General features: G+C 36.8%; 1 protein-coding gene across 4 annotated transcripts in view; it reads left to right on the top strand.

The window, feature by feature from the left end:
• Positions 1-15,585, top strand: part of LOC145674687 (uncharacterized) — a 1,315,729-nt gene that overhangs the window by 1,069,724 nt on the left and 230,420 nt on the right. For all 4 annotated transcript variants that reach the window (XM_081744920.1, XM_081744917.1, XM_081744916.1 and 1 more), the window contains 2 exons: positions 3,284-3,616; positions 11,092-11,257. In XM_081744920.1, the coding sequence (XP_081601046.1) occupies positions 3,284-3,616; positions 11,092-11,257 (499 nt within the window). The remainder of the gene's footprint in view (positions 1-3,283; positions 3,617-11,091; positions 11,258-15,585) is intronic.

Genomic DNA, 15,585 nt, shown 5'->3' with positions numbered 1-15,585 from the left:
GCTCTAAAACCCACTCTTTCATTCGTTTGTTCTGAAATACCTTCATAGAGCTTGAATAAAACAGTGTAACAAAATGTTCCCATAGCTTCATAAACGCCTTTGTTAGCATTCTTTTCCTTCAAAGACTACATATCACATCAAGTTAGGAAGATGCTCCTTGTGAAATCTGGAAAGCACAAAACACTGCCGTGATTCACAAATTTTCAATGTCTGAAATGAGGGCGCAGAGCTCTTAAAACTACTGAGAGAAATTAGTATTATTCAATGATTAATTTCATTTTAATTTCCAGTAATCGCAAGCAAATGTACAAGGAATGTCATTTGAGCAGGACAGTAGAATGTAATTCCTCCCTCCCTTGATTGTGATAAACACATAAACACATATTCTTTAAAATGTATAATAAAACGCTGATATAAAAAGTGAAACTTAGGTTGGCGGAGAATTCTCCCCCCCCCCCCTTCACCGAATAAAATTTGAAATGAACTGCTTTTAACAACAAACCTATAGAGTTGCAATACTACATTACTAGAACACTTATATTTGGTTTCAAGAGTCGAAGGTTTGATCCCAAGTCATGTGCGTTCATAGTGGACGGCATTGAGAGAAAGGTATTCAAATATGGAGACAGAAGGCATACAGTTGCACTTTAGTGTACCTCATGCACCACATTTTGCGGATTATGGGAGGCTGGAATTAAATCAGTGAAGTATCATCTGAAAAGAATAGTAGGTAGCGTTAAATTTTGAAGAACTGTATTGTGTCAAATTGAAGCATGCCTGAATTCGCGGCTAATTATCCCTTTGTCTTCAGATCCCAATGATTCGTGTAGCCTCACTCCAGGATATTTTCTCATTGGAGTGCCAATGCTGCAATATCTGAGCAGATTACACAGGAAAGAAACTTTAATTGCCACCTCGACTGTCAAGGTGGCAATTAGCACAACGAGTTCAGCAGCACTTCTGGAAGAGACGGGGTGTAGAATATATTTCTATGCTGCAACAGCGCCCAAAGTGGTGGAAAAGAAACATGAAGGAAGGTGAATTAGTTTTAATTGTGGAAGATAACTTTGGGACGTATTGTAAATGTTCATCCTGAAAGTAATAACGCTGTTCGTGCAATGACTGTAAAGATCTCAGATGGAGTTAACAAATGACCAGTTATGAAAGTATCCCTTTTGCCATTTAATTGAGAAAGGACATTATTCATTTACCATTTTGTTTCAATTTTATAGTTCATTTCAAATACTGTATTATTTATTTTTTGTGCGTACCTTGAACTACAGCGGTCAAGGATGGCGGCTATGTTTAGTTGTAACTAACTTATTTAAATTGTTTAGTTTTGTTAAAAGATGTTTGCTCAATGTTACTTGTTAGCTGTAGAAGAAGAAGCAAATCGAGTGGATACGTGTTGATACTGTGTAGAAGCGTATTCTGTGAGTATGCGCGCAACATGCAGCTAGAACATCGTATTGCTGCCGATATGCATTTTATTTTAATTGTGGAATTGTACGAAATATTCATAATATTACTAAGCCGAACTATTACAGAATGAACCAGCGTTTGTGTTATACAGTCCATCACCTAAAGTTTCTTACTATGACCTACTTAACGATTTTCTTTGACCTACATAAAGATGCCACTCAATAGCATATACGTATAGAAACATGCCTTGAGGGCGAATAAAGTTACTTTCCACCATCTTGACCATATTCAGATATTATACTGGGGGCGCGGTGGCTCAGTGGTAGAGCGTTCACCTCTGGTGCTTGGGGTCCCGGGTTCGATCCCAGCCCCCGCCAAGTGAACTTTGTGGTGGACAAACACCGTGCTCGTGGGTTTTCTCGGGGTTCTCCCGTTTCCTCCCACTTTCTTCATTCCACCATTTCACTCATCTCGCATCATCACCGTCTCCTTTAGCCTAACCGGCATAACCGTGGGACGTAAAACTCAAAGATTTCATTTCAGATATTATACTACTGTAAACGTATATAAATGTATTACATAAAAAGCAGTTAGGCGTATCGTAAGTGCAAAGCCAAGGGAATAGTGTAAAGGAATATTTGAAATGAAATCTTTCAGTTTACCGTCCCGCGATTGTGCTCTTAAGGCTAAGGAAGACGCATGATTAAGGCAAGTGAATGATGGAAGAATTGGTGGAATGAAAAATGAAAGAAAATGGGAGTACCCAGAGTAAACCCACGAAGAGTATGTTATTCACCACAAACTAATTTGGCCGGAAATTGAACCAAGGATCCCACGTGCCAGATGTAAGCGCTCGAGCACTTAGACACCTTGCTCCTTTTAAAAGAATATTTAAAAAGTTGGGTATTCTTCCGCTACCATGTATTGTGATCTTTGCCAAAGAAACCTTGAGCTGTCCTTCAGAATTAAATGGAAATATTCATACAAGAAAAAATAGTCAAACAACAAAACTTGCTAATGTTGTTTCTAGTGTTCTAATCCTCCATATGGTACAACTTAAGACACCATTACATGAGAAAGGTCCAAGATATGTGGCAGTTAAAATGTTCAACAGATTACCAACCATAATTTAAGCAGTGGAAAGTACTGCTTTCCTGTTGCTTTTATTCTGTATCATATCTCAATTTGATAGCGTATATAGTGAGAAAACGAAGTATCATAGACAAAAAGTGTAATCAGCTTCCTCGCTGCCATGTTTGACGTGGAGAACCGGATTCGATTCCCAGCAGGAGCTCATGTGATTTGGATCCCACGTTAAGCTGTACGTTCATGTAGCCTCGCTGCTGAAAGAAACACTAAACTGGAAATCAAAAAAGTGTAATATTCATAACTGTAATGGACGAAAATACTTTTTTATCATTTGCAGTTGTAACAAAGTTGTAAAGTTATATACTCTGTAGTGATTATGGTAGTTTGTAACGATATGACGTATTCGAAATATTTGTATACTACGTATCCCTGTACTTATTGTATGAAAAGGGACGAAAATCTAATTAAACACAATCTTTCACATTAAGTGATCGTATGTTTGAGTAGTCATGTCAGTAGTTTTCGTTTTTAATTCGTTTGAGCTACTTATACATTTATAGTATAGATTCATATTTTGGTAACTTGTTTTTAGCTAATCGGGAGAGCTATCGAAGCTCTATGTAAATTAACTTGACCATTCAAACCAATGTCGTAATTGCTCCTCCTCTTTTACTTATATTGTTCTTAGTAATAGGTGATTGTAAGTAAACATACATAGTTAGCAAAATAACTAAATGCTGAAGGATTTTACAGTTGGCCTTTTCGTTTACAGATCGACGAGAGCAAGACGTAACGAAACCAGCGAAACCAATTCGATTAAAGGTGCTTCCACCAAAGTTCTACGCTGTACCCCACAACAAAGTAGCAGAAGAAGGAGAAACTGTAAGATTCCAGTGTGCTATAGCAGGGCATCCTACACCATGGGTCACATGGGACAAAGATGGCTTATTGATAACTCCCACAGCTCGAATAAAGATATCAGAAAAAGATGACATTAGGATATTGGAGATATCGGAAGTCACTGTTGAAGATGCAGGGTTCTATCGAGTTACCATTGAAAACGAGGTCGGACGAGTAGAAGCGAGTGCCCGACTTGATGTGATTGGTGAGTTTAACTTTGTCTTTTATTGTTCTTTTAATGTCATAGCTAATACCTCAATCAGCAATCAGAAAATTACGTTTTCGGATTTCTTGGGACCTAATACTACTTTATTATTATTATTTTTAAAACAACACCGACAACGTTTGGGAGGTGATTCCTGACACAAAGTTAAGACAAAAAACATAGACCATTCTGGGTGTACAAATGCTTCCTTTCGGAGTTATAGGCTGCCGAAAACATAAGAAATTGAACTTTAAAGGTCCATAGCTCCAAAACTATGGGACCTACCATAGTCGGATCAAGACTTCACTTAGGAACTAATATGTGCGCTATCCAAAAATACATGTTTGAGAATCCTTCGGTACTTACGCAACAATTTTTATAGAGGGAGTTTGGGTACGGGCATATCATTTGGAATACTCGCCATCTCTATAAAAGTTGTTGCGAAGTACCGCAGGATTCTAAAACTTGGATATTTGGATAAGGCACATACTAGTTCTACATGAAGTGTTGACCAGACTACGGTAGGTTCCATAGTTTTGGATCTATGGACCTTTGAAGTTTTTTGTTTTCGGCAGCTTATAACTCCGAAGGGAAGCATTTATGCACCCATCTTGGTCTATAATTTTCGTCTTATCTTGGTGTCAGGAATCACCTCCCAAACATTGTCGGTGTTGTTTTGAAACACTCTGTATAATCACGAACTGATATGTTATTTCGTTGCACGAGGAGGAGAATAAGTTTATGGAAGATATTTGTATCCACTTTCCCATTTAGGATACAAACATCAATTATTGATTTATTTATTTCAGAAAACAGGCAAAATTTTGACCCCCCTAATTTGACCTTGATTCGGTAGGTTCCAGAAATCAAAAGTGGTGCCATTGGACACAGCTCATCAAAATCTACATCTTAAACACAAAAAAGTTTAAAAATACGGGGCCATGGTAACTCCCTTTTAACTCACTTCATGTAATTTGGGCAATTTTAAATTCCCAGAGAAAATACGCCATAGGCTATATTATTAGAATCGATTTTTCCCAAAGTTATTAGAGAACGTAGTTTTAAAATCATAGGTAGAGGTGTTAAGTGCATCCTCAAATTTGACTGACTTCTACTGAAAGTAGTAGAGATTAAGAAAAACTCAACAAATATACGCATTACAATTATATGGGCGCATGAGAGGATGATTGAAATTAACAATAAATTGGCTACTAACTAATGAATCCTCCCTTGGGAAGCCTAAATGTTCTCTCTACGTTTCGGTACGCGAGGCTGGTTCCATCTTCAATGGCAAGGTAACAAGGATAAAAACGGATAGGAGATAAAAGGTGTAAAACAAGAAATACATAGGTGTTTGTTACGTCACTATTGCCAGATTCAAATATGCATCAAAGGTAGATAACAGAGTTCTATCAATGTTGCCAGTATCCAGATTCAAAGCAGGTTTTTATTTTGAATAAAGAATGATTCTTTAATCTCCCGTTGTTTCTTTGTTTTTGCTAAACCTATTACATTAACCTGTTTTATATTATGTGTATATTGTTTTGAATGAAGCACCAATCCCTCTTCTTGTGACTATTTTGATTGCCTAATATGTTCCTTAATTCGAGTGTTAATATTGCGTTTCGTTTGGCCTATATATGAGGAGTCACATTCGCATTGAAAGCGGTAAATGCCTGACTTATTTAGTGGATCAACAAAATAACTTTTAAATCCGGTGAAATGTTTTTGTAGAATTTTGGAGGCTATACTTGAAGTAGATATGTTATCCTTTGCAAGAATACGTTGTATTTTTGTCGATAATTGTGTAAAATAAGGAATTCCTGTCCAAGTTTTTGCTGCTTTGAAAAATATTTGTTTTCTAAGGGAGGATTCATTGGTAAGTAGCCAATTTTTTGTTAAATATACGCATTATTGTGTAAAAGTAGTTTTTTTCTTTCTTTTTTATACGAAAGTTACCATACAATATTTTTTTTAAACCCTTGGAGAGGGAGCTAGGTTTACTCTCTCGTTTTCTATTTGAAAACTAAATACAGGGTGTCCACATTCTGGAAAGTCAGTGAAAGTCAGGGAAGTAAAAATGTATCAGGAAAGTCAGGGAAGTGGCAGATTGTTCAGGGAAAGTCAGGGTAAAAATCGATTTAAGTCCATTGTTCAGTTGTTCAGTTATTGAATTTATGGAATAGTAAGTGTAATATCGGCCTAATGCATATATTTGTAAATTTATTTTCTTTTGGATTAAAGAAAATTGTAAAAAAAAAAAAATTAGAGAGCACAAGGCCAGCTATGGGGAAGGTGGAGACTGAGGTTTCTTTCTTTTTTTCTTGTTTTTAAATTATTCAATGTTCAGAGAAATATCGAACTTCGGTCATGGAAAATCAGGGAATTTTTTTCTCGTCAAATTGTGTGGACACCTTGTAAGTAGTGGGAATTATTATCAAGCCTCAGACAACATACACTTGAAAATCTAATATTGTTACGAGCTATATCGTGGATCGTATTTTATAATCGACACGGAAGGATTATTCCACCGCGTATTAGGAAGATAAATTCACCGCTAATTCTTGGGTAATCTTAAACATTGGGGATTACGGAAAAGAGCCATAACATAACAACATATGACTTTATAACATTGCATGGAAACCTAATGAATTTTACTAAAGTTATCGTGGGACTCAAAAACTCGGGGCAGTGTAAACCAATGATTGTATTCACTAGTAATTTTAACTCCATTCAGAGGGGGTGAAGAGAAAGACACAGAAACATGTACGAAATATTACATCAAAATCAAACATCTTTTAAACAAAAAATAGCGTGAAACATATTTTTAATGCTATAATTCACTCTCTTATTCCTGAAGGCATTGAGGATCGGAACGCCCTATACACTTATACACTTTGTTTCGGCATAATTGAATAATTTTACGTACTTTATATTGTAATTTCTAAAGTTCTAAAGAGTTTTAAAGAAGATCGCGTTTGAATGGAGAGATCGAAGACTTATAAGAAATTATATATCAATCAACAAGTAAGTGTTGGGATATGGGAGGAACTAACAGAGGAGAGTGCAACTTTAAGGAGATTTTGACAAGTATGCTGTCTCTTGCCAACATTATTTAATATATTTCTAGAAGAGAGAGTGAAAAAGAGCCTAGACGATGAGGACGGCATTTCGGTAGGAGGTAGAATGATGTGTAAGATTTGCAGACGACGGGGCGCTTGTTACAGAATCTGAGAAGAAACTCAATAAAATGTTAGAAAACTTGAGAAAGGGCTTTGAAGAAATGGGATGAAAATATACGCTAGAAAGACAAAAGCCATGGTGATTTGAACAAAGCGGTCTGTGTTAAATATAAAAGTGGGAGGGGAGAAAATAGAACAAGTGAATAATTTTCGATATCTGGGTAGTATTCTTAGTAATGACATGAAATAAATGAAATCTTTGAGTTTTACGTCCCACGGTTATGCCGGTTAGGCTAAAGAAGACGGTGATGATGAATAATGAATGAAATGGTGGAATGAAGAAAGTGGGAGGAAACGGGAGCCCCGAGAAAACCCACGCACACGGTGTTTGTCCACCACAAATTTCACTTGGCGGGGGCTGGGATCGAACCCGGGACCCCAAGCACCAGAGGTGAACGCTCTACCACTGAGCCACCGCGGCCCCAGTAATGACATGAAGTGCGAAATAAAAGCAAGGATACGAATGGCGAAAGAAGCCTTTAGGAGGAAGAAAAGTCTGTTTTGTGGGACCTTGAATAAAGAGTTGAGAAAGACTCATAAAATGCTTCTTGTGGAGTGTTGTACTGTATGGGGCAGAAACGTGGAGATTACGTAAGGGTGACGAAAATTGACTGGAAGCCTTCGAAATGTGGGTGTGGAGAATAGAATGAATTAGTTGGGTCGAGCGGAAAACGAATGATAGTGTGTTAGAAATGGTGGGTGAGAAAAGAGCACTTTTAGATATTATTAGGAAGAAGAAGAGAAACTGGCTGGGACATTGCCTAAGAAGAAATTGTATCATGAGGGACGTGCTAGAGGTTATGTTGGTAGGAAAGAGAGGTAGGGGGTGAAGGAGGTTACAATTAATGGACGGTATAAAAACAGAAATATCATACGTGAAGACCAAGAGGTTAGCGGAGGACCGTGAAGCTGGAAGGTTCTCAGCTGCGGCTAGTGACCTGCCAATAAGGGCAGTATACCAATAATAATAATAATAATAATAATAATAATAATAATAATAAATAATGTAAAAATTCTCTTGCATGTATGGGTCAAAAATGGGGTAAATTTTACCCATTTGCCCTCTTAATATTGCTGTATTGCAACCTTACAGAATATTTCTGCAAGTTGAACGAAGGCATATATTAAACTTCTTTAAAGTCGGATAAGTTTTACGAGAGTTATCCTGAAAAAAAACGAACGACAGAGAGATGGACACACACACAAATGACCATGGAAGCGACCAGTAGAAGCTTTCCTATTCTCAATAATTAACCAATTCTTTGACCTATGGAATCTGGAGGCTCAATGCTGCATTCACGGAAGCTCTCCATTGACTTCTGTCCTTTGCTAACTAAATCCAGTTTCCACTTTATATTAACATTCCTGCGAGAACCATCTTAATATTTTCCTCCCATCAGCACTTATGTCATCCTAATGATCCTTTTCCCAGAAGGTTTCCAGTTAGAATTTCTAGAGCGTTCCTACTTTCTTCCATTTTTGCTACATGGTCTACCCACTTGAGCTTCCTAAATTTGATGACCCTAACGATACTTGGGAAATATTAAATTGCGGAGTTTTTAGCGAATAATAATCGTTTTATATATTTTAAGTTTCAAATTTTTCGACAGACAAGAGTTTGAACTGAATAATAAAACGAATTTCGTGTTTTCAGTCGAAGTTCAATTTCTTTGTGGAAATGATTTTGATCTGTTAATATATCCCTAATTTACAAGATTACGATTAGGGTAAGTTTCCATATATTTAGTTTCCCCTGCATTTCCTTCAAAACTTGTTCCCAGCAGGTGTTTAATAAAAGCTGTACATGTCTTTCTGTTGTTCTCATATCATCGCCTATCACATTTACATTATCAGCATACGACATAACCTGATGAGTCCCATTCAGCTCTAGGCCCTAGTTGGTATCTCTAATTTTCCTTATAGCGTAGTCGAGAAAAAAAATTGAATGATGGCGATAACGCATCTCCTTGTTTCAGGCCATTCTCGACGTGAAAGTAAGTGAATAAGTATTTTCCTACTCGAACTTTACTTTGGGATTCGTTTAAGAGCAGCTTAATCTATCTAGCTTTCTCAGTATGCAAATTCAGTAAAAATGTTTTACAATGTTTCCCTCCTAATCGAGTTGTAGGTCTATAAAATCAAGAAATAATTGATGTACCAGGGTATTGTATTCCCATTTGTTTCCAAGTATTTGACAAATAGAAAGTGACACACGAAAGTGATATTTGAATGACAATACAGTCGAATAGGGGTGGCAAGTACATTTTATTAGCTTATTGATTCAGTGCGCCGTATAAGAGGCAATTTTCAAGTTGTAAGACGTCATTACCCTTACCCAATAAGTGCCCTTATCTTGGAAACTGCATATGTTTTGACCTCATCACTTTGCTGGATACCCACGGAAACTCCCCGATACCAAAAATGAAGCGTCTATCTCAAGAAATGGTTACTTCAAACTTTTGGTAAAATCTGTTCAATTTTGAAATTTTAACACTCGTAATTCAAACACGCTTGCGATCGAGAATTTCTCCGTTTACGTAATTGGTTCATATGTAAAAACGAGTCGATTGAGCATAGTATCGATATGAAGTCAGACTAACATCCCGCAATCTTCCCTAGTTAGTCTTTTTTTTTTCTTTTTTCAATCTGTGTATTTTAACCTATTGTTTGAATTTAAAATCGGTCAAAAACAAGATGTGAAAAGCAGTAATAATAACGCGTTTAAAACAAAATAATGTATTACTATTCTCTCTCTCTCTCTCTCTCTCTCTCTCTATATATATATATATATATATATATATATATATATATATATATATATATATATATATATATATATATATATATATATATATATATATATATATATATATATATATAATGATGGCCGTAATCCGGAATCAGAAATTTCATTTTCCGAAATCGGAGTTTTCTATATTCCGGGTTTCGGAATTGACCATCCCTATTTATTTATTTATATATATATATATATATATATATATATAGTATGGCGCTAAATTCGTTGTACAAAAGCAGAGGAGTGATTCCTGAGAGTAAAACAAACAAAGTTCCAATAAACATAGGGCGAGAACCCCATCGTTTACGTGTTATAGGTTGCCGAAAACATGAAAAAAATGAAATTTAAAGGCCAATAGCTCCAAAAGTATGGGACCTACTGTAGTCGGGTCAAGACTTGACTTAGGAACTAGTATGTGCTCTATCCAAAAATACATGTTTTAGAATCCTAAGGTACTCACGCAACAATTTTTATGGAGGTAGTTGGAGAGTACTTTACTTTATATCATAGGCCCGTAGTCAAACTCCCTCTATAGAAATTGTTGTGGAAGCACCTCAGGATTCTGAAACACGAATATAGCTATTATTTTCGTGCCAATCCGAGTAAACTTTTTCATACTATAAAATTATTTCGATACCTAAAAGAAATACGGTAATTTTATGAGGTATTCTTATTTGACTTGGCATTTCAGATTTTTTTTTTTTTTTTTTTTTGTATAGACAACAGTAATAAATTACCTGTTCATAAGCGATTTATTATTTTTTTTCTTTTTAAGTGCTTTAAAGGTTCTTATTTTCTGCTTTTAGTTCGGTTTTTAAGTCTGTTATTTTTCTTTTAATTTTGTTTAATTTTTCCACTTTTCAGTCCAAGATTCTTTTCGTAGTGAACCACAGAAAATGTGGATGATATTATGGTAAAATTCGAGCAAGATCGATATGACGTAAACATCCATCACCGTTCAGAGTTAAACCATTTTGAAAAAAGAGGGGCACAGTGGCTCAGTGGTAGAGCGCTTACTTGCGGTACGTGGGGTCCCTGGTTCTATCCCCGGCCAAGCAACTTTGTGATGGACATCATCGTGTCCGTGTTAAACGCAATATATACACATATTACCTTCGCTTTTAATTGCTGACTTCAATTCCAATTAACAATTACAAGTTTCAATTGCTCCATTGCAATTAACAATTACAAGTTTTAATTTCCTGGTGACCAATGAACAATTAACAATTGACTTAAATTTAATTGCAGATTTTATGATTGAATTCAATCGCAATTGATGTTAATTGTAAAGGGGAAATTAAAATCAATTGAGATTAATTTTCAGAGCAATTGCTTTCAATTGATTGATTAATTGGAATTGATTTTAAATGATTAATACTCAACACTGGTACTGTGTAATACTATTAGTGAGATCTCTGATAAAGAGTATTTTTCAGGTAGAGGAGGTCAAAGAGCCCGTAGTGTTAGAGCATGGAGCGCTTCTCCAAGATCATCTCCTGCTTTCGGCCGGCGATTAGTTGGAACTACTGTCAGAATAGGATGTCGGGCAAATCTTGCTTGCGACATAAGGGGTTCTCCATCACCAGGCACTAAGTGGTACAGGTATGTTTCGTCATTCGTTCAGAATGAAATTTGATTAATGTGATACAAAGTAAATAGGAATTTCTAGTTCTTATGTGGGGATGGAGACATACAGGTACATAGGACCACAGCCTATAAATTTTGACAATGGCTATGTTGGCCCACCCCCTTTAAATTTGGGGAGAGGTGCATAGAACTACTACTTAAATTTTCGAAATTGCCAAAACTAAAAATATGGTGTGGTAGCATGCAATCGGGTTATGTACCTCTGAAACTTTGCTTCATCCATCCGTTTTCCTTTTATAAGTAAAAAGTTGCTAAAACTTCAAATTTGGGAGGTTTTTGACGTATTCTGCTCTTTTTAATGAGATTCGAAATATGTAATAACTTGACGTAGTAACATTTCGATAAAATATAACTTTATGACTGGTTGACAACACTGTTAATCTAGTGGTTTCAATGTCCCTCCCGGTATTTGCATGGTCCAAAATTTCAGCGTTTTTTGTTCAGTAATTTAAAAGTTGCAAAGGTATATCAAGATAAATCGAACATCCTCTACTTGAGTACATTTTGTTGGCCCTGCCTATCCCCTTCTATGGGTAAAAAAGATACCAAAAATATGAAAGTACGCAATATGTATTTGCCATGTCCTCACCATGTGGTTGTTTTTTGTTCAAATTTGTCCTTTTTAATGAAACTTTATTGCATTATATCGTCTTATATATACGAGGGGCTGCTGAAAAGTTCGTAGCACAGCCCGGAGGAAGTGCACGTCAAACTATGAAATTTTACAGTTATTCTCATACTTCCCTCGAAGTTCAATGTACTTGCTTGCATGGTGGTCCAATTTCTGCAGGCAAGTTAAAAGAATTCTGAAGTCTGTTTCTGGCACTACTGTTTCGTAGTACTAACCACTTCCTTATAAGATCCAAAATGGCGTTCTTTCAAGCAATGCTTAAATTTTGGGAATAAGTAATTTTCTGACGGAACTAGATCTGGGGAATAAGAATGATGATCTAGACATTGGAACCCAAGATCATGCATTGTCAGTTGTGTTTGCAGTGCTCGATGAACATGGGCATTGTCCTGAAGGAACAAAATTTCTTCTTTCAATTTTTCATGACCTTGCGTTTTCAATATCTCATTCAGTTTTATGAGTAATACAGAGTAATCCTCTCCATTAAGTATATGTCACTTGGGTAAGTAGTTTATGGGAACAACTTCACCTTTATCCCAGAAGAATGTTGCAAACACTTTCCCATCCGACTTCTGTCTTTTGAACTTCTTACGGGGGCACGGTAGTTCAGTGATAGTGCATTGGGTGCCTGGTTCGATCCTCGGCTGTTATAGTGGACAACAATATGTCAGAGTTTTCTCGAGGCACTTCCGTTTCCTCTCACTTTCTCATTCCACCAATTATTCCGCCAACGTTCACTTGCTTTAATCATCGTCGCTCTCAGCTTAAAGGGCATAATCATGGGGACGTTAAACTGAAAGATTTCATCTCATTCTCAATTTTTGAACTTCTTGGGATGAGGGAAACCTAACTGCCGTCACTCCATTCACTGTTATTTCATTTCAAGATCGTGGTGGTACAACTATGTTTCGTCCATTGTTACTATTCATGACAGAAATTGTTCGGCATTGCGGTCAAAATAGGACACGACTTTCCTTGATACCCCACTCCTTCACGCTTTTGATCTGCTGACAGATTTTGGAAACCCATTTTGCCGACAGCTTCGCACGCCCAAGTTGTCATGAATTATGTTACCGACGCGTTTTTGAGAAATGCCCTAAGTCTCTGCCACACGTTTTGTTGAGATTCTGTGATTTTCAAAAATAATGTCACGATTTTCATCCACAATTTCAGAGACAATGTTTTTGGCCGTCTTGTACGTGAAACAACATCTGTTGAGAAATCGCCACGTTTAAAGTGAGCCACAATTTTCTTCTTCAGCACAACATATGACGGAATGAATGTATTTCCAAAAGTATATGCGTTAGTCCTGGAGACCATTTACCAATTTTTAATTTTCATAATTTCAAAAGTGTAAAGGTTGATCTATGTATACCTCCTGTAATTTCAGAGGGATACACATGGTACCGATGCCCTATTCAATAAAAGAAACCAATGTTTCATTTGTCTGATCATGTGTTGCAATGAAACCTTATCTTAACTCTTTCGCTGCGAAATTCGATTTTAGTCGACGTGATGATACAGAATATCTCGTAGCGATAATACATTGCATTGTGCTGCCAACTGGCAGTGATTCTTTGAACTAAGGCAGTGTTATATGAATTATTACGAGAGCTGCTTCATTTGGTAAGGTGTGCTTAAGTGCTAATTGGAGCAGTAAATTGTGACATCCAAAGAAAAGACAATCAGCGACAATCAAATAGCTGCGTTCTTGTTAGATTCTGAGTTAGAAGACAATGGTTAATTCCGCATCGAAGTGATGATTTTTGACCACTTTAATTTTTAAAAAATCTTGCTGATAGGTGGCAACACTGAAATCTTAGGGCCTACTGGTTTGATTACCATAGAGTTCTTTCTTGACGGTAGCAGGAAATACTCCTGCCGAACGGCAATCGGAAAGTATGAATGTTACAAAAGAATTTTCAGAAAATTCATTTCGAAATAGGCTGGCAACACTGACAAATAAGATGCATGGGGTGGGTGAAACACAGAACAGACGTCTTTCGATATCGGGAAATATACTGGTGCAGAGAACCATAAGAATGATTAATAATAAAATTTATCTAGAAAATATCAAATCAAGAAGAAATATTATAATAGGATGCCAACACTGACAGTCGGGATGCCCAGAGAGATCGGAGACAACAAATATACCTTTTTCAATTCTTGTATGATATTTAAATCAAGTTACCTATACCTACGTTAAGAAAATACGACTTTCTCTGGCAAATAATGTTATACATACTGTTGTAAATAAGTTGGCAACACTGACAATCGGATGTGTCAGGAGCGTAACAAATTAGATAATTTGCATACTGTAGTGACAGGGAGTATGTGTACAGCGTTTGATTTCGATTATAAGACTCATTTTCTTATGAATAAATGCAAAAATTTTGGGTATTATTCTCAAAAATAATTATGCAGCGAAAGGGTTAATGAACCTTGAGGCACTACATTAAAAATTCTGTGTTATACTATTTGGAATTTTCGGCCAAAATTCAAAATTCCAGCTAAAATGTTAAACGTTGGTTACATATTTTTTTTATTTATTTTTTTATTTTACTTTATTTTATTTTATTTTATTTTTTAATTTGAAGAACACAAGGTAAACCAAGCAAAGTTACAGAGGTATGTCTTCGCCTCCTTCTCCAAAAATTTGAGAGAGGTGCATCAAAGGACTCATGTTCCATGAAAATGAATTGACCCATGTATGTATCCGTAAGACCATCTAATGCAACAAAGCTTCATCAAAATAAACAATTAGAACAAAACTAACCACGTGACGAGCTCATGGCAAATATACATTTCTTACGTATATATTTTTGATTTTTTCTTACCAACGAAACCTGACAGAGGACGAAGCAAATTTACAGAAGGGTATATATATATATATATATATATATAATATAGTGGTCCATAAGTCTTAGTACAGTGGATTATTTTGGAAACAAACATGGCTAAAGCAAATCTGACTAGCGGAGAACGGTCTTGGGTAAAAGAACTACCGATTGATGCATGCGTGGTGAATGGCGACCATCATGATAGGTGTACAACATCCTGAACCTTCTCCTGATACATCAGGTTGTTTAAGTGTCCCCATAAAAAAAAAATCCAAAGGAGTTTGGTCCGGCGACCGGGCTGGCCACTCCACAGGGCCTCGGCGACCGATCCAACGTCCAGGAAAATGCAGATCTAAGCATTTCCGCACACGTAGTGCATAGTGCGTTGGGGGACCATCTTCCTGAAAATATCGCGGCAAGGTGGCATCGGGGTGGAGAAACAACGGAAACACCAACTTCTGTAACATATCCAGATATCGTACACCATTTAGGGTACCAGGAATGAATAAGGGTGCTATGATCGACGTGTTCCATATGCCACACCACAGCACGATATGAACAGGGGTAACTCTCTTGCACGGTTGATCGCATGTGGGTTTGCATCCGACCAATATCGCATGTTCTGGCGATTCACTTCGCCATCCAAATAAAAGTTTGCCTCGCCTGTGAAGAGAACGCTGGCTGGGATATGCGGATCTCGGTCACATTGTGACAAAGCCCAATTGGCGAATTCCATGCACCGGTCTGGATCATCCTCTGAGAGGTTGTGGACAAGCTGCAGCTTGAAGGGATGTCACTTTTTCGTATGAAGA

This window comes from Thermobia domestica, chromosome 17, assembly GCF_964235325.1.
Source record: "Thermobia domestica chromosome 17, izTheDome1.hap1.1, whole genome shotgun sequence".
In the NCBI taxonomy this organism is placed as follows: domain Eukaryota; kingdom Metazoa; phylum Arthropoda; class Insecta; order Zygentoma; family Lepismatidae; genus Thermobia; species Thermobia domestica.
Note: the sequence above shows the minus strand (reverse complement) of the source record. Positions and strands in the feature narration are given on the sequence as shown.